At 53.6% G+C, this 25,486-nt stretch overlaps 2 protein-coding genes across 2 annotated transcripts in view; both read right to left on the minus strand.

Annotated features, from left to right (window-relative positions):
- PTK7 (protein tyrosine kinase 7 (inactive)) overlaps positions 1-11,906 on the minus strand; it is a 59,963-nt gene extending 48,057 nt beyond the window's left edge. The window contains exon 1 of the mRNA XM_032409788.1: positions 11,680-11,906. Within this exon, the coding sequence (XP_032265679.1) occupies positions 11,680-11,758 (79 nt within the window). The 5' untranslated portion in view covers positions 11,759-11,906. The remainder of the gene's footprint in view (positions 1-11,679) is intronic.
- A 1,291-nt stretch (positions 11,907-13,197) lies between these two features.
- KLC4 (kinesin light chain 4) lies at positions 13,198-25,445 on the minus strand. The gene is made up of 16 exons (XM_032409790.1): positions 25,300-25,445; positions 23,391-23,673; positions 21,962-22,192; positions 20,475-20,556; positions 19,669-19,879; positions 19,103-19,190; positions 17,797-17,898; positions 17,407-17,580; positions 17,004-17,103; positions 16,621-16,673; positions 16,351-16,421; positions 16,081-16,189; positions 15,348-15,488; positions 14,750-14,865; positions 14,333-14,396; positions 13,198-13,647 (listed from the first exon to the last, which is right to left on the minus strand). Exons 2-16 carry the CDS (start codon positions 23,646-23,648, stop codon positions 13,597-13,599), a joined length of 1,851 nt encoding a protein of 616 aa, XP_032265681.1. The 5' UTR covers positions 23,649-23,673; positions 25,300-25,445; the 3' UTR covers positions 13,198-13,596.
- Between the last annotated feature and the right edge of the window lie 41 nt (positions 25,446-25,486).

Genomic DNA, 25,486 nt, shown 5'->3' on the forward strand with positions numbered 1-25,486 from the left:
ATGCCTTAAGCATCATTTGTTATTTATGTGCCAGACTAAAAAGGAAAACAGTTTCTATTGAAAGTTACTGGTGGATGGCAAACAAAAGCAGACCTGTAAATAAATCACCCTCATCGTATGATAACTATCTTTTATGGAGCATTCACTCTATGACAGACTAAGTCCTTCCCATACACTGAATTTCAAAGGAGTCACCAATTTTAAGATGCACTGTTATTTGTGTTACGCTAAAAGGAGATGGTCCCAGTTAAACTAAGACACAATACTACATAATTGACTACGTTACCACCAGGCTTCAAAGGTGTGAAACTGAAAAAAAAAAAAAAAGAGCACTTTCGAGTTGAAGAAAGACAGTATTATCTCACGGAATCCTTACAAGCACCCTAATGGGGTCGGTATTATTACCCTCATCTTACAAAAGGGAAACTGAGGCTCAGCGAGGTGAAGTGAACTATCTCGGGTCTCTGAGGGAGCAAGCTGTGAAGCCAGAACTCCCTTCCTAAACAGATTTCTGAATTTCCCTGTGCGCGGGCGGGTGGCACCCACCAGGCCTGGGGCAGATCATCCCCAGCTAAGCTGCCCCATCAAAGGCAAATAACACTTGCTTGGCTGATTGCTAAAATCAGGGTCTTTTTGCAATTGCTCCTTCACAGATCTACTTCCAGAAACAACAACAAAAGGAAAACAGGTTTTCCTAGCTCCTTCCTCACAAAACTGGCTGGAAGTGAGGGGGGGGGCCTCTCAGCCAACTTGTTATATATAAAGCACATTTAATGAGCCTTTCAAGCTGCGGGGGTGGGAGAAGGCAGGGTTCATTGGAAATCTGATACTTTGGCAGCCAAACGAGAGGGACAAGGCCCTCAGCATCAGCCCCAGGGGGATAAACACCATCTCAAACCTCTTTGTCTGCCAGAAGGAGATACTTCCGGGGAGGGGAGAGAAGGAGGCAGCAAAGCTTTTTATGACAAAGCCCACCTAACAACAACCCTCTACCAGAGACCTGGCTGGGGTCTTTGTACAACCCACCTAACCATAAACCCTCTGTCCTTTCCCAAACCTGCTGGGGTCCCCCTACCCACAAATACCTGTGACCGCCATAAACGCCCTTAAACAGCCCCCGTTTACTGCCCAGCCTGCCTGCTGCTAAATGAGGGCATTTGTTTCAAATTTGCAAATACCGAAAGCAGTGGAAACCTAAGTCCACTCCTAAAATGAAATGTTCTGCATTCCTCCGGCCTGAAGCACCACGCTTCAAAAGCGGCCCTGGCTGTTTACTCACTGGTGGGGCTATTGGGAGAAGTGTTTCCCTGCTCCCGGAGGAGGCTCCTTTGATCCGGGCTGGGTGGGAAGGGGACAGAGAGAGGTGCCACCCAAGCTCAGGCCCGTCTGGGCCCACGCTCGCCGGCCTCCTTTCTGGACTGCCCACGGCAGCAATCTGGGGAAGTCTCCCAGGGAGGCTCACGGAGAGACAGGAGCAGGCCCGCTCAGCAGGACCTCTCAGACCAGGTTCGAGAGGCCCCGGGAACAAAGGTAGAGTTAAGAGCGAAAAAGGTACGCAAGGCCAAAGAAGCACCCCAGCCCCTTACCCAGAAACAAAGGGGCCAATTCGCCACCCCCTTTTCCTGCACCCCACCAACAAAACTCAGGACACTTCTTCAAGGCAGGGTGCGATGTTTACTAAATAAAAGCCTTTTGTTTTAAGGAGTTTTCAGAAAGGAGGTGGGGGTGGTGGTAAAGAGAAGACCGAGATCCTCCTCCAGGCCCCCCGGGGCTGTTCCCTGGGGGCCCAGCCACTCCTCCTCCCCTGGAAGCTCCTCCTATAGGAGGCCCGGACCCCTGCGGTGGAGGAGGGGCCCGGATCACAGGCCAGATCACAGGCACAAAGCTGCTAGCAAGCTGGGCATTTTTTAAATTGGTCAGTTTAACAACTGGTTAATCTGCTAAATTAACCAAACAGATAGAATGGTTTGCTCTTTGTAGCTAGAGCTACAAGACCAACAGCAAATCTTCTCCACCGCCCCCTACCCCTTTCCCAAGGCTGCAAGACAACCATTTTCTTTGTTTGTGATTTGTTTTGTTTTTCGGGTAGCTGGAAATGAACTTGGGATCTCAAATGTCTAGCACATCTCCTCTCTAAGGACTTGCTGACGTGAAAGATCCTTCTCTCTCTCTCTCTTTTTCTTTTTTTTTTAACAGATGAGCTACACCAGAATCAGAACACCGGAGTATCACTTTGTAACCCTTCAGTGATGGGACCCAGGTTCCCAGGTTGGACCCTGAGAGCCTCGGACACAGAAGAACAAAACTCAGCAGGTCAGCCAAGAGCGGTTAGCAGCTCCGGCTAAAGGGAGATCTACCTGGCCCCAAAACGTGTGCATGTTCCAGAATGTCAGAGGTCACTGTCCAAGCAATTCTGAAATCTCTTGAGAATTAAAAGGCTTGCCTCCAAAATCAGAAATGGAAGGGAAACCTACGTCCATCGCATCCCTACTGTGTGCCAGGGCCTGTACCACCAAGTGTGGGCCCATCCATCTACACAACAGTGGTGAGAGGCAGCAACTCTATTAACCACAGCAGCGATGACTCTATTACCACCTACGTGGTCTCTAGCACAGCATTACCCAGTATACACCTCCCAGCAGGCACACGGGTCTGGAATGTGACGGCACCCCTGCAAGCCAGGGCCTGCAACTGCCCGCGACCTTCCAGAAGCACCAGCTGGAAGAGATGGAGGACTCCGCTCAAATCGTGGGGATTGAGGCAGTGTTCTGGACTTCTAGATTACACGGTCTGACCATAACTCTAAAAACTTTAGGATGTACACAAACCTCTGAATGGGCCACTGAAAACTGTAACCGTGCTGTTTTGTAACAACAACAAATTTTTTAAAAGAGGGAGAAAATTTGGCAATCTTGAATGCTGAGGTGCAAAAGGTCTCTCCATGCGTAAAGTTACTGATCCACTCGCTCCTTATGTAGAAAGAGCAAAGGCTCCTCCACCCTCTGACTCTAACAGGGCTGCTCCTAAACCCACCCAGACAGTTATCTCGTCTGCCAAGTCCACTCCCCAGCGTTCACCCCACTCCAAGGCATGTGTTTGTAACACCTCATAGCCCCGAGGACATACGAGAACACAAAATCAGCTCTCCTACTTACCAGCTCTGCAGTTCTGAGCGGATCTTACTTTGCACCTCAGTTTCTCTACTTGTCAAATGCCTCCCATCCCTTGACGCTCCCCCCACCCCCAAAACCAACCATCTTCATCCTGCCTGCCTCTGAGCCATGTTAATAAGATCAAATGTCAGTGTGAGTGAAAGCATTTTGTCAATTGCCATGGTGGGTACACTTGGGATTACAGAGGAGGCTCTCCCAAAGCACACCCAGCCACTTCTCCCAGCTAGAAGCCGCCCTTCAGTTGCTCCTGCTTCTGTGCAAAGGAAAAGGTATTCCTCGCCAAAGCACCAGTCCCTCGAGTACTTGAGGACTAACCAGGTAAGTTTCTGCCTCCTTTTACTCATATAAAAACCCTTCTTTTTGGGGGGCACCTGGGTGGCTCAGTTGGTTAAGCATCTGCCTTCGGCTCAGGTCATGATCCCCGGGTCCTGGGATTGAGCCCCACATCGGGCTCCCTGCTCAGGGGGGAATCTGCTTCTCCCTCTCCCTCTGCCCCTCCCCCCTGTTCCTGCACTCTAGCTCTCTTTCTCTCTCTCTCAAATGAATAAATGAAATCTTTTAAAAAACCACACAAACTTTTTTTCCCCTCGTAAGAATTCTCTCCCAAACCTTTCTAGAATTTACTCCATTCCCCTTGCACCCAAAGAATTAAACCCTAATACCCACATCACCAGTTGATCGAGTCTAAACACATCTGTGCCCACGCACTAGAGACTCCAGAACAAAATACGGCCCTTAAAGTCCTCTCCCCAAAACCAAGGGTGAGGAAGAGGGCCTGTAAGGTATGACAGGAACACAGCTGGCGGTTGTGTATGGCAATACTGAGTCAGCCCCCAAAGGTCCCCACATTAAAGGTCTTCCAAGGTCTTGAGTCCTCAAGTTGAGGCCTGAGTGGCAGGTGGGACTTGTCCAACGTCACATGAGCAGTCTGGGGCAAATGTGGGAGCAGGGCCCGTGTTTCCCTCCCAGTGCCTCCTGAGGAGGGACATACACTTCCAGGGTACCCAGAACTGGAGCCCAAGACCCATCTTTGCTACTGAAGAGATTCTACCATTACTGCAGGATTTCCTCTAAAACAGGAAAGCCTACGCACTTTACGTTGGAGGCTCCAGTGTGTCCAGGGAGAGAGGCAAGCCTGGTACTTCTTAATGAGATGTGGAATAAACTCTGAGCAGCCCCTCTTCCCTGAAGACTCAGCCAGCCTTCCGTATTAATTCTTATATAAGGTGTTAGAAGCCTGCATGTGCAAGGCAGTAAAATCCTCCGGTGGGGGGACGAGCCCAGAAACAGACCGAGATCCCAGCAGCTACAGACATATACTGTGGAGCGGGCACAGCACTGGGGCCCCAGCCTCCCAGGCTTCTCCTACAGCATGGGATAAGCAGCAGTGCCCAGCCCCCCACCACAGGAGGCAGGCGAATAGTAGAGAAAATGGCTCATCTAAAACAGATTAGAGGTCACCAAAATCATCTTGGCCCATCAGCTGAGAAGCAAAGGGCCACTCCTGCCAACGGGATAGCCGCATGTGACTGTATAGAGGGAGAAAGATGCTCAAGATGCCCAGCCAAGGTGTCAACACTGAAATACTGCCCTGGGTCCTGAGGCAGGGTTGCATTCACTTGGAGGAAGGGCGCCTATTTCTAATGCGCACAAAGGCACTCTATGAGCTAGCTGCTGGGACACCTCAGTCATCCCCCAAACAGACCATCATTCTCTTCACTGCCTCACCAACGGCACCCCAGAAGGGGCAAAAAGGAGCCAGTGTATCTCCGGGCGGAGGCCGTACATGCTAGTGCCCGCCCTGGCCTCCTTAACCACCCACAGTGAGAGCCGTCCATCCCTGAGCGCACCACACCTCGGGAACCTCCCTATGGTATTGACAGAAGTTCACACAAGCTACCCAGAGTGACTGGGGAAGCCTCGCAGCCATCCCGTGATCACAGAAGCCCCTCCCTGGGCTGTTCTACAAGTCAGCCGAGGCTGCAGGAAGCACAGCTCACTACCCACTCCCTAGAACATCGGCACAACCAGGGAGACGGCGGCTCCGAACCAGCAGTGACCACTCTGGGAGAATCTGCTAGGAGCACAGAGGGAGAAGAGTTCCCACCAGGAAATGCAAAGTGCTTGTGCCCACCTTTCTGGGCCGCTGTTGGAATACTGAGACCCATTTAGAACATCTGCGCTCTCAAATAAGGAAACCACTCCTAAAGCTGCCGGTCCAAAGCAACTCTGTCGAGCCCTGGCAAACCATTCTAGAGACAGAGGACCAGAAAGAAAGGCTGACACCCTAAAAGGAGACAAAGGGTCAGGGCAGTCTTTGGGAAGAGACATGAGGGCTGGCCAGAGGGGCTGCACCCCTGGGTCAACCATCTCCAGGGGGAGTGCTCCCTCGACTTTCTGGAGGTGGGCGAGGGAGCAGTCAGCAGCACTTGTACTTTGCAGATGAGGAAACTGAGGCTCGAAAGGTTAATTAACCAGCTCAGGGTCATGGGGCTAGGCAGCAACTGAGTCAGGACCAGAATACAGAAAAGCAGGTGTCACAGGACCACAGATGTTGCTTCTCCTCCTTTATCATGCACTGATGTGTGTGACGTTAGACAAGAACCAGCCAAGTTTTCAGACTCCTGGTCCAATGCCTTTATGTCATTCTGATCAGTCACCGCAGCCTACACCTACTAGCAATTCAATTCTCTCTCTTCTCTGAAGCCTTTCCCCTCCCCATTTGCTCCTGCGTCATGGACTTACTGTCCTACATGTTCTAGAATGGTCTTCTATTTAGCATTTTACCAAGTGGTGTCTTTCACTACGCTTCATGTGATTCCCATCTCTCCATGGCGTCTCCTTCCTGCCTCCCGCCCCAACTGAGACACTTCACCCACAGAAGACCCTCAAAGACACTTGGAACTGACCCCATTCTAAGCCCCTCAACATCAACCTTTCTCATCACCACACCTCCACTTTAACTGACAAACCCCTTATGGCGACCCAGGGGTTCTCAAACCTGAATGTCGGTAAGAATCTCCTGGGAAGCAATTTTGTTTTATTTTACTTCTCCTGGGAAGCAATTTTAAAACGCAGTTTCCTTCTGAGATTGAACTGGGACTGGGCTTACTATTCAAAAACTGCGACAGAATCTAACAAATAAGCAAATAAAATACCTTTTCTGCCTCCTTCCCCAATGATTCTGATGGGCAGGTCTGCAGTCAGGCCCAGACGGCTCAAATTTTAAATAGGTCCTCTGGTTACCTGCCTTTCCACTGTATTACCTGGGCTCTGGACCACAAATCTACATCTTCCTGACACGTGACTCACCATCCCTACCCCACGACTCAGGGCCTAGTTTTCAGAAATTAAAGACACCCCCCCCCAACCCAGCAAATGCATATCCTCGCTCATCAGGCTCTAAGGCTCTGGCAGGAACTCGGGATGGGCAGGACACCCAGTAGGCTGTGTCCCACTCACCTGTGTATCCCTTCCCCGGAGCTTGGTGACTCCAGCCCCAGTTGCAAGAGGGGCAAGGCGCCTGCGTGTGTCCGCCCTTCCAAAAAAGCTTCCTCCCTGGCCCACGGCTGCTTGTGCGGCATTACCGGGAGGGAAATGGCCTAAACGCAGAGAAGAGGATGGAAAAAGTGACATACTGCAGAGGGCTTCCTCAAACCACGGATTAGCTGTAACAGCTCCTGGGCCAGCTCCACAAAGCGCCAGGGGGCTCGGCAGGGCCCAGTGTGCACTCCGCGCTGAGCTCGGAGAACCCCAAGACAGGACTCTCACCCAGCCGCCACGGTAGAACTTCCACAGTGTCAGGGATAAGAGGACCAGGCGATGGGGGGGAGGGGGGCAGAGCAGGAACCCAGGAGAGAGGCAAGGCGAGCGCCGGCGCCAGCAAGCGTGGCCCTGAGCCTGTAACCCCACCACGTGGGGCACAGCCGCCAAGAAGCATGCTACTGAGGTCAGGGCCAGCAGAGAGGCTGGGGGGTACAGACCAAGGGCACCCAGGCCTGTTCAATGACCCTTTCTTCTGTCAGGAGAACACCCAAGACTGAATCCCTGGCCCCAAACCGCTCTTGGCTCAAATATTAGAGTCTGAACCGGCCAACATCCATCCCAGATGAGTGTCACGGAAGCTCCACTGGCTTAAACACAAACTCACACAAAGCCCCGCACTCCGAAATACGAAGTCGTCCGAAGACTTAACAACCCTACAGCGCCGAAGCCCCGCACAGACGCTGCTGCCTCCCTTTAGGAATCAAATGTGTTCCTGAAAGGTCATCCGCCGACCAAATTTCTGCCTCACAAATCCAATTTCTCCACTGCCTTTCGTTATAAAATGAGCATACGCTCGAGGAAAAGCTGAGGCTCCAAGAGGAAGTGAACACCACACGTAACGCTGCGTACCTTCCAGAGTCCCACGTTTAATGGACAAGTTTCCTGACAAAATCTAAATCAGATTCAACCCAAAGTGAGGTAATTTTTTTTTTTTTTTTTGGTGAGGCAATTTTTACCTGCAGACATCACACCAAAGAGTGTTCACAGGAATTAAAAGTTATTTAAGGTAAATCTTCAAATACTGTGCAAGATCTAGGGCCCCTAATTTGAAAGCTCTGCACCTCAAGTTTCTCTATTAGGAGACCAGGACTTGGGGCACCTGGGTGGCTCAGTGAGTTAAGCATCTGCCTTCGGCTCAGGTCATGATCTCCTGGGAGTCCTGGGATGGAGCCCCACATCGGCTTCCTGCTCAGTGGGGAGTCTGCTTCTCTCTCCCTCTCTCTCTCCCTCTGCCCTCCCCACTGCTCGTGTTCTCTCTCTCTCTCAAATTAAAAAAAAAAAGGGGGGGGGAGACCAGGACTCCTGGAACTATGGGGTGCAGTCACCTGGGTAGCTTATTCAATGCAGATTGGGTTTCTGATTTGTGCTCCCAGGCGATGTTGATGCCACGCTTATTTTGAGTGGCCCCTATACAGTTCACCATTTTTGAAGTGTGGCCCTTCGAGGCAGGTCAGCTTCATATGTACAGGTGGTTGCCCACACCCAGAACTCTTGGAGAAAGCCAGAAGCCCTGCCACACCACACTCTGAAAACCACCACAAAGAACAGGCAGCCCAGAAACAGGGAAGGGGGCGCCTGGGTGGCTCAGTTGGTTAAGCGACTGCCTTCGGCTCAGGTCATGATCCTGGAGTCCCTGGATCGAGTCCCGCATCGGGCTCCCTGCTCGGCGGGGAGTCTGCTTCTCCCTCTGACCCTCCCCCCTCTCATGTGCTGTCTCTCTCATTCTCTCTCTCTCAAATAAATAAATAAAATCTTTAAAAAAAAAAAAAAAAGAAACAGGGAAGGTCTGGTCCCTTGATTCGGTCACGGTAGAACAGGCACAAGGAGGAACAACAGGCAGCCCCAACCCAGAGAAGCTGGGACACAAAAGACCCCCGAAAGCCAAGAGGCAAAGGGGACGTTTACCCTTGCCCTTGATTACTCTGCCCTGTACCCAAAAGGTTCATTCACCTTTTTAATAAATCTAGAGAAGGACCCATTATAAATGATCCCATAATGAATTCTACAAGGGGGAAGCGCTTTAGTTAAAACTCAAAACGGGGCAAAAATATGGATGTGTCCTAAGAATGACAGAGTCCAAAAGTTCTACAGGCCTCTTTCTGGCAGGAGAACGGGGACAGCTTTGGGGAGGAAGTGGGGCTGGGCAAGAGAGAGATGGGCAGGCAACACACACCAAGGACTGGCCCGAGAGGAAGGAAAGGGCTGAGAAACCACGCCTGTTTCAGGGGACAGTAAATTGACTCGTTGGGTAGCAATGGAAGGCTCCAGTAGGTGGAAAACGTTTCTTGTTGGGGGTGACTGTGAGGCTGGAAAAGTATGTGGGAAGCATACCTCAGGAGAGGGAAGAACGAGAAAACGGCCCTTTATAGACTTCATTACATTTAATCCTCCGCACAACTCCAGGAAGTAAGTCCCTTTACAGAGGAGGCAAACTGGGAGGTCATGAAATTTGCCCAGGGCCACGGGGCCTGTCAAAATTTGAGTTGCTGTTTTGCCAAATACTTCGTCTCCCCTGCCTGAGCTCTCTCCACCACTCAGCCCTGCTCTGAACGCCAGGAGTGTGACTAGATTCTTCAGCAAGCGATGTACAGAGATCACCCTTGCCCTCCTGCATCCCAACGACTGAGGAAACCCATCACTGATAAAAGCAACTCCTAGGCCTGAATGACAGGCTGCAGAGCCTCAAGGAATCTGCAGGACAGCCTAGCTCTTAATGTGACAACTCAATCTCCCCTAAGACACAAGAGCCTGAAAGGAAGAAGGTGGGGGAGGGGATGACAGGAATGGGTAGTGACCACAACTGACCATACAAACAGCTGGGGCTAAGAATCCCAGATTTCCAACATCAAGCCCTCTCCTCCCCCTCCACCGTATTTATCACGACAGGAATCTCAAAGTTTGGAACACTACTCAACCATTTACAGCATAATTACCCAAACTTCAAAATGGTCCAATCCACAAACCAAGCTAGCCTAGGTCCCTCACTCTGGCCTTATTAACAGCAGGGTCTCACTTAAACTCCAGTTAGTGACACAGTTAAACAATGAGATGGAAAAATTCTACTGTAATCTATTTAAAAAATCGTTGCCCCCTGAAGTCATGCCGTCCCGGGGAGGGTTGAGTCCCGGATTTCACTGGAAGACAGCAGGCGCCTCGGCCCCGGCTGAAACTGTTTACAGCACATGGACAGGTTCCACACCAAGGCACATTTGGTGGAACTGATTTAAGGCTCTCATTAAAATGTTCCTTTGTTGAGCACAAGACATCTCCCCACCCCCAGAGGAGATTGCAGACCTCCCGTCCCAAGCCCTCAGCCTGCCCTAACTTTCCCCCACAGGCCCCCCCCCCCCCGCCACTAAACACCCGTCATCGGATTAACATCAATTAACATCAGAGTCCTCCTCTCACGGAAGGAATTTAGGAATTTAGTATTTGTTGAACGAACAAGGACCGGGTCTCCACCAGAATCTCCCCTTGACTCCAGAACTCTAAACATCAGCAGTGAAGACAGCCAGATCAGGCAACCCACACAACCCAAACCCAAACAGCCACCAACCTAGGAAGCCTATGAGCTGGGGCTGCTCGTCCATATGGCTGGGCCCCCGATCCTGGCTGCACAAAAAAACTTCCATACTTCCTCTGGGAGCAGATGTGCGTTCTGCCACGAGCAATAACCACCCTACACATCACAAGGAACACAGGGCAGCTCCAGAAACACCTCCTACGAGTCCCAGGAGCTTGTTCTTACCTCTCCGTCTTGAGTTACAATTACCTCTCCTTTTAAACTAGGGCTGGGGGAGATGTTAAGTCCATCACCACCAAAACCCCTCACCAGCTGGCAAGCCAGGGAGACGTCAAAAAAGGCAATTCTCTACCCCCACCCGCCCTATGGCCACTCTTCCAAGAAAGAGGAAAGTGATTAAGCTAGGACCAGGTGTCCTGGGCAGAGTTCCCCCCAGAAAGGGCTGCTGCCAGGATCATCACCAAAGATTGTGTGTGTTGTGGGTTTCTTTGGCGGGGGGGCGGGGGGGGGGGGGGGGTTCCGGGGGGGGGGGGGGGTCGGGTCCTGTCTGCCCTGTATATACAAGCCACACCCTCATCAAAACGCTGAGGCCCTCCAAGAAAGGGCAGAATGAACTCTTCTTGCCTTTCTGCCCGCAGAATGAGAGATTTTTCTTTCCTCGGTGCGGAGAGACAGGATGGAAATCCAGGAAGGAGCAGAACAACCCCGTCCGCACCTTTGCAGGCCGGCCATGCCCGATTTTGGCAGCGGCCTTCACATTAGTCACCACGACAGCCTCGGACTCTCCGCTCCCCAGATCCGACCCGGCTGGGGGTGGGCTCGGGGCTCGGGCCCCGGGCCCAGGAGCTGGAGGAGACGGGGCTGCCCCTATTTCTGCCTTTCTCCCGCCCGCACCAGCAGGGCCATCAAGGGTCCCAGCCTGGCCCGGGAACTTGGAGGAGGGAAGCCGGGAGCGTCTGGCCGGCGTGGGTAACAAAGCTCCGCGCTCTGCGCCGCGCAGGTCGGTCCCGCATCCGGCCCCAGGCCGGCCCCCCTCACCTAGGCTGAGACTGCTGGGGGGGATTCCGTCTCCCTCGCCGCCAGCCACCTCACCGCGCCCCCCTAAGTCGGGAGGGAGCCGTTTCCCTCCCGAAAAGAAACTCCCCACTGGGGCCGGGAGCCAGCAACTCCCGGCAGTTCCCGAGGAAACTCTCCGCTCAGGCCGGGAAAACTCTGTGGCGGCTTGGAAACGCGTCCTCGCGGCGCGAAGGAAGAGGGGCCCGGGCGAGTCCGCGGGGGCTTCGCCACCCCCGGCGCTGGGACCTCGCGCCCGCCTCTCCACCACTCCAGGGTGTCTTGCCCGGCCCAGCCGCCCAAAGCCACCTCCCCGGTGCCCCCTCTTGCCCGCGGGGCTCCCGCGCTTCCCAAGCCCCGTTCCCGCAGCTCGCCGCGACTCACCGCCCAGCAGCGGCAACAGCAGGACGCTGAGCAGGGACAGCCGGCGGAGGCTGCTCGGGTTTCCCGGCGCAGCTGCCATCGCGGCAGGCTCGGGAAGAGGAGCCGACCGGCGCACGGCGGGCGTTCGAACTGCGCTCCGCGGCGGGCCCGGGAGGCCGAGCGCACCGGAGCGCGGGCGCCGCTGCAGCAGCCGCAGCTGGAGCCGGAGCCCGAGCCCGAGGCGTCCCGAGCCGGAGCCGCGCGCCCCTGATACCTCCGAGCCCTCGCGCGCCGCCGCCGCTGTTGGTGCCGCCGCCGCCGCCAGGCCCCGCCCCGCGACGCCCCCTCCCCGCCGGCCGCCGCGCGGCGCCCCGCCCCTTCGACGCCCCCTCCCCGTCGTGGCGGGGAGGAGCTCGCAGTAGGGGGAGGGGTCTGGAGATGGCTAGGGGACGGAGGGAGGGAGGGAGGCCCTGGGGAGTGCGGGGAACCTGAGCGAGGTAGGGGAGCATAGGCTGTGCCTACCGCCCATTCTGCAGGGACGCGGGGAACCAAAGTGACTTTCGTGGCCCCTGGAGAGGATGGTCAGTTCTGGGCCTTCCTGGGGGCTCTGACAACAGTTCCCCCCAAATTCCTTGGGTAGGAAGGGGAAAGGCTCTGGCTCACTTCTCAACGACCTAAAACCCTGAGGGAGACCTAGAACAGAAGGGTGTCGTTGATGTCCCCAAGCAAGGTAAGCTGGAGATACTGTGGAACCCCAGGAGAGATACTGCCTGGAGAAGTGAGGGACTCGTGCATGGCTGGGGTCTGGTTTGGCTCTGGACCAATCTGAACCCAAAGGTAGAAACACACTGGGCTCTGAATGCCTGGCTGAAGGCTGTTAAACTGACAAATTTATCCCAAGTCCATCTCCAGGCAGTCTGGGCCGCAGGGCATGGCCAAGTCTCCAGCTGTGGGGAGGCCCAGCGCAGCCCTTGTTCCAGGCACCCCCCACTCCCAGCGCCACCACCCCCACATTCTTTCTTTGTTGTGAAAGCAGCAAGGGGTGTAGGAGGCGGGTCAGAAGGAGTCAAGCTTTAGAAGATGGGCCCCAGCTGCTGCTCAGGCCTCCAGGATATGCTGAGAGGGGATGGATAGTGAGTGCCTCATCCCGCTCTGGCTCGGGAGGGCCCCCCAGGCCTGCTTAGACCTCCCTTCCCCCAAACAGCTGGGAGGAGGAGGGGCAGCCACAGAGGGCCTCACAGGCCGGGAGCAGTGGCGCCAGGACTCCAGGGTCCTGCCACATGGCCACCACATGTCCCTGACAACCCAGTCCATAGCACCTTCTCCTTGGGTTGTGGGCCTCCTCCCCCATCCCCCAGATGCCTTCCTGCAGGCCCTGCTGCAGAGGATACAAACGGGAAGGAAGAGAGGAGAGATCCAAGAATCAACACTTCTCGTGTTGCCCCATCCATCACTGTCCCTTGCCCTTCTGTGAAGGGCCCCAACACAACCCTTGCTCCCTATCCTCTTCGGTCAGGACTCAAGACGCAAAACGGTCACCTGATTCTTTATTTAAGAAAAGTGAAATACACGGACCTGAAGTGAGGCAGCAGAGGGAACAAGAGAGGCCAGAGCGAGGCAGCTTGGCTGGCCAGCCCCAAAACCTCTGACCAAAAAGCCAGCAGCAGGCTCCATCTCCGAGATGCGTGTCTGCTCTTTAAGCATCTTGAGGGGCCTCAGAGCTAGCTACTCTAGAGGACTATGGGGAGAGGATGTCCTGAGGGTCCTTCCTGAGGGGGATTCCTGAGGAGGGAGCCAAGACCCTAAGGGCAGCAGCAATCTTCTGGTTAACTGCTCTCCCTTCCCTGTCCCACCTTGGGGTTGGAAGAGCCAGGAGCAATAGGGAATGCTGAGAGGGCTGTGGGGGGGACCCAGCAGACCTGGGAGGTGGGTTGAATGTCAGCTGCTTGAAGAGAGGTCCGTAGTGCTGGCACTGAGGCCCCGGGAGACCTGAAACAGACAACACCATGTCATCAGCCCAGGGACCTCGGCCTCCCAAAGACTGTCCCCTGGAGTCTACCCATTACATGGCTGCAGTCTATCTCTAGAGCTAGGATGGAGCCTGTAACTTCAATCCCAAGCTCTGGGGCTCTGTGCAGTTGTAGCCTTTGCTAGGATGTTCAAGAAGGCCACGATCTGGGGGAGAGAATGCTCGGAAGAGCCACATGAATATCAGCCTATATTCTGAATGTGTTGATACAAATGGTCAGTTGCCATTAACATGTCGCTATTGTTTTCTCAAATGTAGAGGATTTAATACTTTTTTTTTTCTTTTTCCCTTCTCATCTGCCACTGAGTCCCCAAGGTGAAGAATATGGTAGCTGCAGGAGGAAGAGCAGTTGCTATCCCCAAATCATTCTTGAATTATTCATAATTCCAAAGTACCAGTTTAGAGAACATCAATTCCTGTTCCCTTCCTGATTAATTTATTTGCTACCATCTCTGGCCCAAAACACTCCCGTAGTGGTCACCACCCCCAACAAGGTGTCTGCTTGATTCTTGTCTACCCAACTCCAGTTCCCTGGCTGGAGTCTTCGACCCACAGGACTCTCCTCTTCCCTAACTCCTGCGGCACGGGTCCCATGGCTCCCCTTTCTTGCTCACCCACCAATATGCTCCCAAGCACTGCTCTCACCTGGAGGGGTGCTGCACTGGGTTGATTCAGATAGTTTAAGGAGGCTGCCCGCTTCATGTTGCTGCTACAATGCAAAAAGAAAGAACTGAGGCCCCTTCTCTTCCCTATTAGAGGCCCTAACACCGTGGGCCTCTTGGGCACCGCCGCACGCATCAGATCATGGCCTACCCACCCTCTGACACCCCCCCACATGAGTACACATGCACACTCTCTTATCTTCAGCAGTAACTGGCATCTCCTCAGGCACCTTTCCCAACCCCTGGGGCACCCATTTTTCCCAAACTCTTTCGCCATGGCCATCCCATTGACCTCCTCCATGTTTCTCTCCAAGACGCTTCTCCAGAGATGGGGGGCCAAGAGGAGTTGGAGGCAAGGGCTTACTGGTCTGCTTTGCCATATCTCAGTCTCACTGTGTACCTGGAGGGCCGAGGCTCAGTCCCCTGGAGCTTCCTCACCAGGAGTTCGCTGCTTCTACGAAGCACATCCCGGATCTTGCCCAGAGAACCGCTCCTCTGCAGGGTCCCACTGCCATCCTGGGAGAGAGGGATAGGGAACAGAAGCTAAGGGGAGCCCATGCAGACTGGCTTCTGAGTCTACTGCTGCCATTTATCCTGCACACCATCCCGCCTCCCCCAAAAGCCTAGTGATTGAAAACCTGGGTGGCTCAGTCGGTTAAGCATCTGCTTTTGGCTCAGGTCATGATCTCAGGGTCCTGGGATTAAGTCCCGCATCAGGCTCCTTGCTCGGCGGGGAGCCTGCTTCTCCCTCTGCCTGCCACTCCCCATGCCCGTGCCCTCTCTCTCTCTGACAAATAAGTAAATAAAATCTTTTAAAAAAAGAAAAAGGAAACAAGAGCCCTATCAATAGATGGCTTGCAGATTCCCCTGAGAGGGCTGGGCAAACTGAACTGCAGTGTGGACAACATGCCCTCATGTCCTACATGGGCAGGCCCAGAGCCTCTCACCACACCAGCAGGAGGGAGCTGGAGAGATCAAGGGGCAATAATGAGACTCACCCCTGACCATTCCACGGCCACAGAAGCATCTTCACCTCCCTCGTACTTCACGCTGCCCCCAGGGCCCTCCTGAGAGGTTCTTCCACTGTCACCTTCCCCAAGCAGCTCAGCCACCTTGGTTTGACTGATAGGGTCAGTGCCCTGGAAGGAAAAGGTAGGCGCTGGGAATCTGCACTCCTTAGCTCCTCAGGTTGGGGCTTTCAAACTTTTTTTCACCATCAGCTCCAACAGGGGAGACATTTTTCCTTGTGATGTCGCAGTACACACATACTGGAAAGTACTCGCCTCTTCTCTTTGCAATGTATTCCTACTTACAAATAGATATAAATTTTCACTATGGTCCACACTGAATTGATTTCAAGACCCACTAATGAGTCATGACCCACAATTTGAGAAAGTGACTTTGGGCTCCCCTCAACCTCAACCCCCTCACCTGTACCACCCACGGCCCTCCTCAGTAAATTCTTCAAATTGTTAAAGGACATTGCTGTCCTTTTAACAGTCCCACTTAGTGATGTGAACCTTGAACTTGGGAGTCCTGACCATAAAGGGCATGGGGAGGGGGGGTAAGAACACACTTAAAAACAACCACAACCACAAAAGAGTCTCACCTCCCTTTCCTGGCTTTCTCCTCAGCCTCTTCTCTTATTCTTCTGAGACTCTAAAGAAGCCTTGGTGGTCCCCCATCCCCAGGACCTACCTTCCGGACCTCCTTCCCCTCCGGGTCACTGACCTGTTTCTGGGAGCGTAGGGCACATTCTTCCAGGGTCTCGGCTGCCTCCAGCTTTCCTTGGCGTCTGTACAGAGCTCCTAGGTTTCTCAGAGTGGTGTTCACTGTGGGGCTGTGGGAAGGAGTGAGGATGGGTTCAGAAAAGAAACAGGAAAGAGAGGGAGCAGAGCCAAGGGAAGGCCAAAGGGAAGAAGGGAAAAGGTCCCAGAGGCCAGGCTCAGGGTTTGGATGGAGGGTGTGGGAGGCCAAGCCAGCTTCTCACCAGCAGCTCACCTGCTCACTTTGCAGGCCTTGTACCAGCCTCCATACTCAGTGTAGGGCGTGCCGCCCTCTCGGTGCCGGCTCTGCAGAACATAGCAGAGGGGAAGCCGGAGATGAGAGCACAGAGATGGCTGGGGGCTAGGGTGCGGGCTGGGCTGGGGAAGGCACTGGGCATCTGGGACTGGTGGTCAGGTGGGAAAGAGGCAAGGAGCTACGCTCATGCAAGGAGTAAGCCAGAGGCCCTGGTAGCCTCAGGCTCCCCAGGCTGGGCCCCACACTCACTTTGCTCATTTCCTCCCGCTCCTCTGCGTGCATCCAGATGGGCTTGTGGTCATCTAGGAATGATACATGGGATGGGGTGAAGGTTAGAGACCAGAGCTAGACAGTATGGTGGGGAGCCAGGAGCCGAGGCCCATGGGGCTGAACTAAAGTGGTCTGGCTCTGCCTGGGAAGCACTAGGGCCTAACCCCCTACCTTTGGTCAGCATTTTTTTTTAAATAGGCTCCACAGGTGGAGCCCAACGCAGGGCTTGATTTCATGAGCCTGAGATCAAGACCTGAGCCGAGATCACGAGTCTGATGCTCCACCAACTGAGCCACCCAGGCACCCCTAGTCTGCATTTCTTCACCATCCTGCAGCTCCCTCCGCAGGCCCACCCCACTCACCATCCACAGACCCAAACTCCTGCACATGCGCACGCGTCAGGATCTCCTTGTAGAGCGTCTCAGCCTCGGCATATTTGCCCTGTTTCAGGTAACAGGAAGCCTGTAGGCAGAAAGGCAAAACCACAGGACGGAGACAAGGTCTCAGCAGGGCTCAGCAGGAGACTTCTTGGTCTCCTTATAACCTTCCCCAGAGATCCTCTTCATACTGCCTTTTCTAGCTGCAGGGTCAAGGGTGTTCACTCTACTCCCAGGAGGCTACGGGTCTTCGCCTTCCCACTGGAATGAGGCAGATCCCTCAGCCCCAAAGACAGCCCCAGATGCACAAAGGTGACGAGGTTAGCGTACCACAGTAGGGTGCTTTCCCTTCCCCTCCCTCCACTGACTTCTTCCCTTCCTCCCTTACCAGGTTGTTCTTGGTCCGGGCTACATTAGGGTTGTCTGGCCCCAGCTGCCCCTCATAGATGGCCAGGGCCCGCCTGTAATAGCGTTCCACGGCCTCATACTTGCCCTGGTTTTGGCACAACAGGGCCAGGTTGTTCAGCTGCTTTGCCACATCTGGGTGGTCAGTGCCCAGGACCTAGAAGGAGTAAAGGAGTGATGGATGGCTATGATTGTGTGTGTGTACAACCATGTGCGCACATACCCATGTGGGGAGCAGGGGAAGGGAATGACAGGAGAGGCAACAAGGCAGAGAAAGGTGGGTAAGGAAAAACATGAGGGAGGAGGGTAGGCTGGAAGAAAGATGGTGGAGGAAGGGCCACAGCATCAGGGAAGAATGAGAGAGCACAGGCACCTTTTCTCGAATCTCCAGTGCTCGCTGGCACAGCGGCTCGGCCTCCTTGTATTTGCCCCTTTTGCCATAGAGCACAGCCAGGTTGTTGAGTGTGGCAGCCACCTGGGAAGACAGGCCTGTCCCCTCAGCGTGGGTGCCTTGAGGTTCTCCCCCTGCACAACAGGGCCCCACACTGCATGATTCCCAAGAGAAGAGGACTCCGCAAGCCTAACGGCGGGGGGAGGGGGGCGGGGGCGGGGCGGGGGGAGCTGCTGACCTGGAGGTTCTGAGGTTCTCTCTGGGAGTGGGACCGCCCTCTAGGGGGATTTGTAGATATTTCTGGAGGTGGGGTTTGGTGTGGTTTTTGGTTGCCATGAAGACCGGGGGCACTATCACCTTCGGGAAGGTAAGGATGGTACAGATGTTCTGCACGTGTGGGACAGGTCTGTTAACTTTGGAGTGTCCGGCCAGACATTTGAGCAGTGTAAGCCTTGACACTTAGTGGGGTATCAAGAGGGGAGTTGTTTTCTCATCCCTATCACATGTTGTAACATAAGGAACTATTTTCATAAAGTCAGCTCATTTGCAAAAAATATCTTTTTCTCATTTTCTCCACTGTGACAATCTATCATTTCTCTTTCTCTCATCATATACGAATAAATCTGGCCTGTCGTTACTGAGTCTGACATGGGTTTTTAATCTTGTATCCACCAATACTTCTGCTCTGTCATTTTTTTATTTTTTTATAATCTCTATGCCCAACGTGGGGCGTAGCGTAGATCCCAAGATCAAGAGTCGCGGGCTCTTCTGACTGAGTCAGCCGGGTACCCCTGCTCTGTCATTTTTTAATACTTCTTATATACAATGTCTTACTGGTCTCACTTTTTCTAAATCTAAAATTGTAGATCATATTATATTGTAAGTTATCTGCTATATTGCTATATTATGTCTTCTATTGTAGTTGTACTCAATAATAACTGTTACCACGTCATGTTTTCATTTCATTGTAACATATGCTATGTATTATTGAATTGTAAGTTACTTTCCTCATTTTTATATGAATAAGGTATCACTCAACATTTTTTGGAATTGTATGTGTAGGTCAGTTACAGTGTCTATGAATTATGCTTCAGGAAAATACTAATTATAAGAAAGAATCATTGTGTCTCAGAAAGTTGAGAACCACTGGGCTTAGCAGACAGGGCCTGGTAAAAAGGAGCCCTCACACCTCCTCCCTCAACACCCCTAGTGAGTGGGCTGAGGGCAGTGGATAAACGAACAAGAGAAGCCAAGAGAGCAGGAGGCAAGGAGGGCAAGGAGTACTGACAGCAGGGTGGTCCCGGCCCAGGGTGCTCTCCCGGATGCTGAGGGCATCATTCAGCAGGTGGGCAGCTTCCTTATACTTGTTCTGGTCCCTGGAAGAGGAGAGAAGTGACAAGGGGTTACCCTGAACTCGGCCCCCAAGCCATCTCTTTCCCTCCTTCCCTTCGGTATGAATGAGGTACATTTAGGGATTGGGGCCTCAGAGAGGAGACAGGAAGCCCGGGGGTGAGCAGTGAGAGTTCACCAACACGCCTATATGTGGATGCAGAACACTGCCATGCCAAGAGGAGACCAGTTACAGGATGCAAGAGATGGAAACAGAGAGGGAAAGAGACCCTCCCAAAGGAGGGAATAGAGAAGCAAAGAGCCTGAGAGATGAGCGGCTCTGAGGTCAAGGGCTCAGGTATGGAAAGAACGAGAGTGCTGGTGCAGGAGAAAGCCCCTAGTGGGGTCACTTGGGAGGCCCAGCAGGGAGAAGAGGTACCCTCTGGAGAGGAGGAATGGGAGCCAAAGGTGGATCAAGATGGGAACCCGGAGGCAGAGTTGGGAGACAAAGAGGCCAGGCCTCACCGATACACCAAAGCAAGGATGTTGAGCATGGTCGCGACATCAGGGTGGCCGCGGCCAGAAGTGCGCTCCAAGTCCTCCAGTGCCTGCTTGCAGAGTGGTACAGCCACCTCATAGCGACCCTGGGCAGCATACTGGATCACCAAGTTGTGCAGTGTCCGCAGCCTCGCTGGGATCTCGTATCCGCTGTGCTGGGTGCCCTGGCCACGGGACACTAACCATCCCAGAAAATGAACAGGAGACGTCCTCAGGGCACTCTTCCTCTCCCCTTTGCTGTCCGCCCTCCCCACCCCCGCCCCGCATCTCGTTCTGCGCCTGTGCCCACCCCCCCCACCAGGCCCTCCTTCGCCCACTCCCTGGTCCCTGTGCCCCTCACAACCCCACTCGTTCACCCAAACACTCATTCATTCAACAAAATTTACTCAGCAAGCATGAGCCAGGGACTGTGTCAGGGATACGAAAATAAGAAAGAAAGACCTGGTTCTTTCCCTCGAGGAGCTCATGTTCTTTCACTCCAGGGTCATTATCCCATTCGACTTTGAGCTCCTTACGGGCAAGAACTCTGTCATTCTCAACTCGGTATCCCTAGTGCCTACTATAGGGCCCAGGACACATTAACTGTGTAATAAATATTGGTGAATAATGGGGAGGCTGAGGAAATGGGAGCAGTAGCCCAGTTCCTGCCCTATCTCCAGGGGAAGCGAAGAACCTATTTCTGGATGGTGAGCATCCTGTATGCAAGGCAGGCCACAACTGGGACCAGCCCTCTGCTGCCCCTCTTTACCCTCCAACTCCAAAGGCAGACTCACAGCCATTGCTGGAATCTTCTTCCTCCTCATTGGGGAAAAGATCATCCAGGGAATCCTTGGTGGCATCACCCTCCTTCTCCTCCTGGAAGGGAAGAAGCAGAATGTCTAAGGCCAAGATATCCCCAGTAGCCTCTTCAGGGCCCCTCTAACCCGTGAAAGCACTGACAGGTGGAGAAGACTCTTGTTCATGTCCCGCTGCTGGGAAGGCCGGCATCTGCCCACCAATCTCACCCCGCTCTTGTTTGTAAGTCTCCTTCTTTCACACTGAGAGCTTCCTAAGCACCCTCATTCTCTAGCCTCCACCCCTCTCCCCCTCAGTTCTTGTAATTATAGCCCAGTGCTGATCCCTGTGTGTTTACACTGATTATATGTCTGTCCTATCTTTCCTAAGGGCAGGGAGTGTGTCTGATCTTACTGACACGTACCCAAAGCATACCCAAAGCGTCTAGCTCAACCTCGTCCCCATCATCTGCCGTCACTCCCTCTCAACTCAGTGCCCAACCCTCACTGTCTCACCCTCTTCCACATGGGGAAAGTTGCTTTGCCCCACCAGGCACGTCAGCCCTGTATAAACACCCCCAACCCTCCCACCCAGCCTTGCCAATGTGTCCCATGCAAATCACCCCACTTTCCCTGGGAGAGATCAGCTCACCAGCCCTGGAGACTTATCTATTGACACATACCCACCCCCAGTCTAGAAAGCTCCTCCTTTCCCCTCATCATCCATCAAAATCCAGCCCAACTCCTAACTTGTACAAGGAAAAAATCCAACCTAAATCTTACCCATCCCTGTACCCCACCTCATCGGTGAATCCTTCTCAGGCCATTCCAGTCCCCATGAACCAATCTTGGAATTCCTCCCATTACTGACTGAACCACTCATCCAATACTGAGCATTTGAAGTGGCGTCACATACGTGTTCTCGTGTGTAAGCCTTGGCCCTACAGCTACATTATAAGCTTGAGAGGGCAGGAACTCTCTTACAGTTCTTTACATCTCCCCCACATACATCCTCTTGCACCGCCTAAGGCAGAGAGATAAGTACATGCCTGTTGAGTGAGGGTTATATTTCATACATCTTGAGAGCAAATTTTAGGAGGGTCTTGCTCGACTGTGCGATGCTTTCCCTCACTGTAACACTTAGGATTCTGGACTGGAATTGTCCGGGTGCTTATGTGTCTCCCCCCAACCCCAAAACCTCTAATTGGGAGAGCAGGAATTCCGTCTGCCTCGTTCACTGTGGCATCCCCAGCAGAGTGCGCAGTGCCCAGCATACACAGCTGTCATGTAACTAAATGTAGACTGAACGAGTTAAGACGGTTTCCGCCTTGTTGCTATTTGGAGTTGGTGTCAGGACCTGAATTCTGCCGGGTGGGGGCAGGTCGCGCAGCACTGCTGGTCCCTGCAGCTGATGAGCAGTTACCCCCCACGTCTCTGGTGACTCCCAGCTGTCTGCCCCGTAGCCAGCCTCGCTGGCGTGCGCTTACCACACCATGCCCATCCTCGTCGTACTGCCGCAGCTGGCCGAGGAACTCCAGGTGCTTCTTCTCCTCCTCCAGCTGGGCCACAGCCTGTTCGCTGCGCTGGAGCCGCTGCTGGGTGCCCGCCAGCTCGTCCCGGAGCCACTGGTTCTCCTGACACAGCCTCCGTACCTGAGCCCGCAGCTTCTGTTTCTCCGACTCCACTGTGCTCAGGTGGCTGGCCAAAGCCAGCATCACCTAGGTGGGCACAGCCCGTGAGCGCCAGACTCCGGACTGGAGCGTTCTGGGATTAAGTGGGAGGGAAGCCTACCGGGAGGCAGCAAGACCGGCAGAGGCCAGGAGGCGGGGTTGGGTAGCAATGGTTCTACCTTCAAAATACACCCTGAATCCAATTTGTCACCACCTCCATAGCCACCACCCTGGGCCAGCTCACCATCGGTTCCCACCTGGGCGACTACCATCACCTCCTCACTGGCCTCTCTGTTTCTGCCCTTTTTTCTTAGAGTCTGTTCTCAACCCAGCAGCCAGATGATCCTTTTAAAATGTTAAGTTAGACCACATCACTCCTCTGCTCTATATATTCCAATAACTTTCATTTCATTCAAAGTAAAAGCAACATCCTTGTGGTGACCTACAAGTTCCACATGATCTGTCCCCTTGACTCCTAACCCCTCTACCTCTTACACCTCATTTTCTTTTTCTTTCTCTTTATTCCTTCCTTCCTTCCTTCCTTTTCTTTTTTTCCTTCCTTCCTTCCTTTCAGATTTTTAATTTTTAAGTAATCTCTATACCCAATGTGGGACTTGAACTCACAACCCCGAGATCAAGAGTCGCACGCTCCACAGCTGAGCCCGCCAGGTGCCCCTGCACTTCATTTCCTATTTTGCTTCACCTCATCCACTCTACTGCAGCCACACTGGTCCCTCACTGGACTCACCGGATAGGCTCCAGTTCAGGGCCTTTGTAGGTACTACCCACTCTGCTTTAGATGTTCTTCCCCCATTTATTGTATGACTCACTCCCTCATCTTCAAATCTTTGCTCAAATGACACCTTTCAGTTAGACTTTTTTTGACCACCCTATCTATAGTTGTATCATCTCTCTGTACCCCCTCCTCCCCTTCTGTTTTATTTTTATCCCTTTTCCTTAGCAATTGTCACTCTGACATACGGAATCCTTTACTTTATTTGTGTATTGTTTGCCTCCTGCAGCTAGAATGTGAGCTCTGAGACGGCGAAGATTTTTGACTGTTGTGTTCAGTGATGTTCTTCCAGTGCCCAGAGGACTTGTGCCTGGCACAAAGTAGGGGCTTAATATATATTTACTGCATGAATGAATGCAAGCATCTAGGACAAGGCAATCCTAAATGACCCCAAAACTCCAATCAGACAAATGCTCCTCCAAGGGCCACTTGGCATCACCTCCTTCCGCTCACCTGGGCCTCACTCAGCCCCAGCTCGATGTTTTCCATGGAACGTCGCAGCTGCCGGGCCTTCTCGTGTACCAGTCCTTCTTCATGGCCTCCCTGCTGCAGACACTCAATGGTGTGGGACAGACTTTGCAGGACAGCCTGATGTTCACTGTGTAGGGCCTCTAGCCCTTGGCTCACCAGCCGAGTGCTTCCCAGGATCTCCTCCTGGCTGAGCCGGTGCCCTGCAGGCTCATCCCGCTGCCCCAACACCAGGCCTGACATCTTGGCCAGGGGGACCTTGCCTGGGCTGAGGAGAAACAACAGAGCTCAGCGGGGGTAAAGATAAGAAAGAGAGGCTGAGCACCTTGGTTAGAGGGTGGTGAGGATCCAAGGGAAGGGACAAAAGAGAGTATGGGTGACCTTCTGGTTTAATTGGAGAGAGTAACCAGTGGGGAGGGAGCCTACAACACTAAGCACAAAGCTAAGGTTGTGGGAAAGAGAGAGGGAGAGGAATTGACTTGAATGAAAAAAGACTATGGAAGGAACAAAAGCTCTGAGAACTAGCAGACGGATTTAGAACTTAGGAAGAGAATACAAAAGTTGTTGGAAAGAGAGCTTGGGTCAGAAATAGGAAAAGCAATCAGATGAGAGACAGCACTGTAGGGAACACAAGAGGGTGTCTGGAAAACACTGCAAAGGAAGCAGGGTTAAAGCAGACAGGAGATATAAAGAAAATGGTGCAGAGGTTTCAGAAAGTAGGAAAGGTACAGGTTTCAAAGTTACAGGGAAGAGGGAGAGAAGAAGCAGAAAGGCGCCTTCATTGCAGGACCCAGATGAGAGGGCCCCAGAAAGCTCAAGGTCTTCAGACTGCGTCACCCTCAGAGCCAAGGCCAGCATCTCCAAACCTAGTAAACTCTGCCTCTTTCTCCACTAGGCCTTCAATCCATACTTCTCAACCCCCAGATGTCAGGCTCTCTTCCTACTTCCCCAAAAGAGCCTTGCTTCTCACCTTTCCATATTCTTACCGGTATACAGAGCACAGCCCTTGCCTGTGGCACTCAGGCCAGAGCCCGGAAGAAACCCTTTCCGTAGGCAGGTACTCACAAAGATCGGCCCTGCCCAAAGTCCAGAAGTCCAGCCTTCCCAACCCTTCTCTCACCACTTCACAGCCACCCAGAGGACCTGGCACAGAGCCCTACTCAGGGCAAACACCCTCCCTGTCTCTACCTACAGGCCTTCAAAGGCGACCAATGTCCCTCTTCCTTCCCGAAGCCAACCTCCCACCCCAGGCCACGAGACCTATTTTCTCCCAAGAAGGGAATGAGACTTGATCTGAGACCTGCGGCAAGGGGCGTGCTGGGAAAGGGTGAGGAGGCAGACCTGGTCACTCCTGACCCATTCACTTTCATGGCTTTGTCTCTGTGATGACCACCTACTAACAGGCTCTGAGAGGAGTCACCCTAGGGTGCCTCTCGGACGCCTGATGATGCAGGAAAGAGTGGCAGGTCTTCTGAGCGGCTGTAGGGTCACAGGGAAACGCGGCGCTGGGAGTTGGTCTCCCAGCCTGGGCATGCGGTCGAGAAATGTCTCCGGCTGTCGACCTGCCCTGGGGCCCAGAGTGGGGACAGAGTGAGACGGGCGGGGGCGATGGGGGAAGTGCGGGTGGACCGCCGAGCTCCACGTCACGGGCGAGTACCCAGGGGCCCGACAATCCCGAGGTCAACGAGTCGGTCGGTAGCCCAGGGGGCGGGGCAGGCCGTCTGTCTGTCCGTCTGGACGCCGAGGGGCGGGAAGACTCGTGAGGGGCGGAGTTTTTCAGCTTGTCTGGAGTTGTGTGAGGTCGGCTGGTGGGGGTTTGTTCATCTGTCCCGGAATGCAGAAAAGGGGTAGCGGACCTCAACCCTCAGCCCCTGAAGTACCCTCAAAGACTCACCCGCAGTCTGTCGGTCTGGCTTCCTCCCTTGCCGGTACTGCCCCTTTAAATTCATCATGGCTGCCGCTCGAGGCAATTGTTTTGACGGCTCCGAGGGGCGGGGCCTGCTCCCCAGTCACGCGACGTAAGTGCCGCCAGAGGATTGGCTTTGACCACGCGCAAGGAGGAAAGGAGGTGTGTATCCACC

Source organism: Phoca vitulina, unplaced genomic scaffold (assembly GCF_004348235.1).
Source record: "Phoca vitulina isolate PV1807 unplaced genomic scaffold, GSC_HSeal_1.0 scaffold11, whole genome shotgun sequence".
NCBI lineage: Eukaryota > Metazoa > Chordata > Mammalia > Carnivora > Phocidae > Phoca > Phoca vitulina.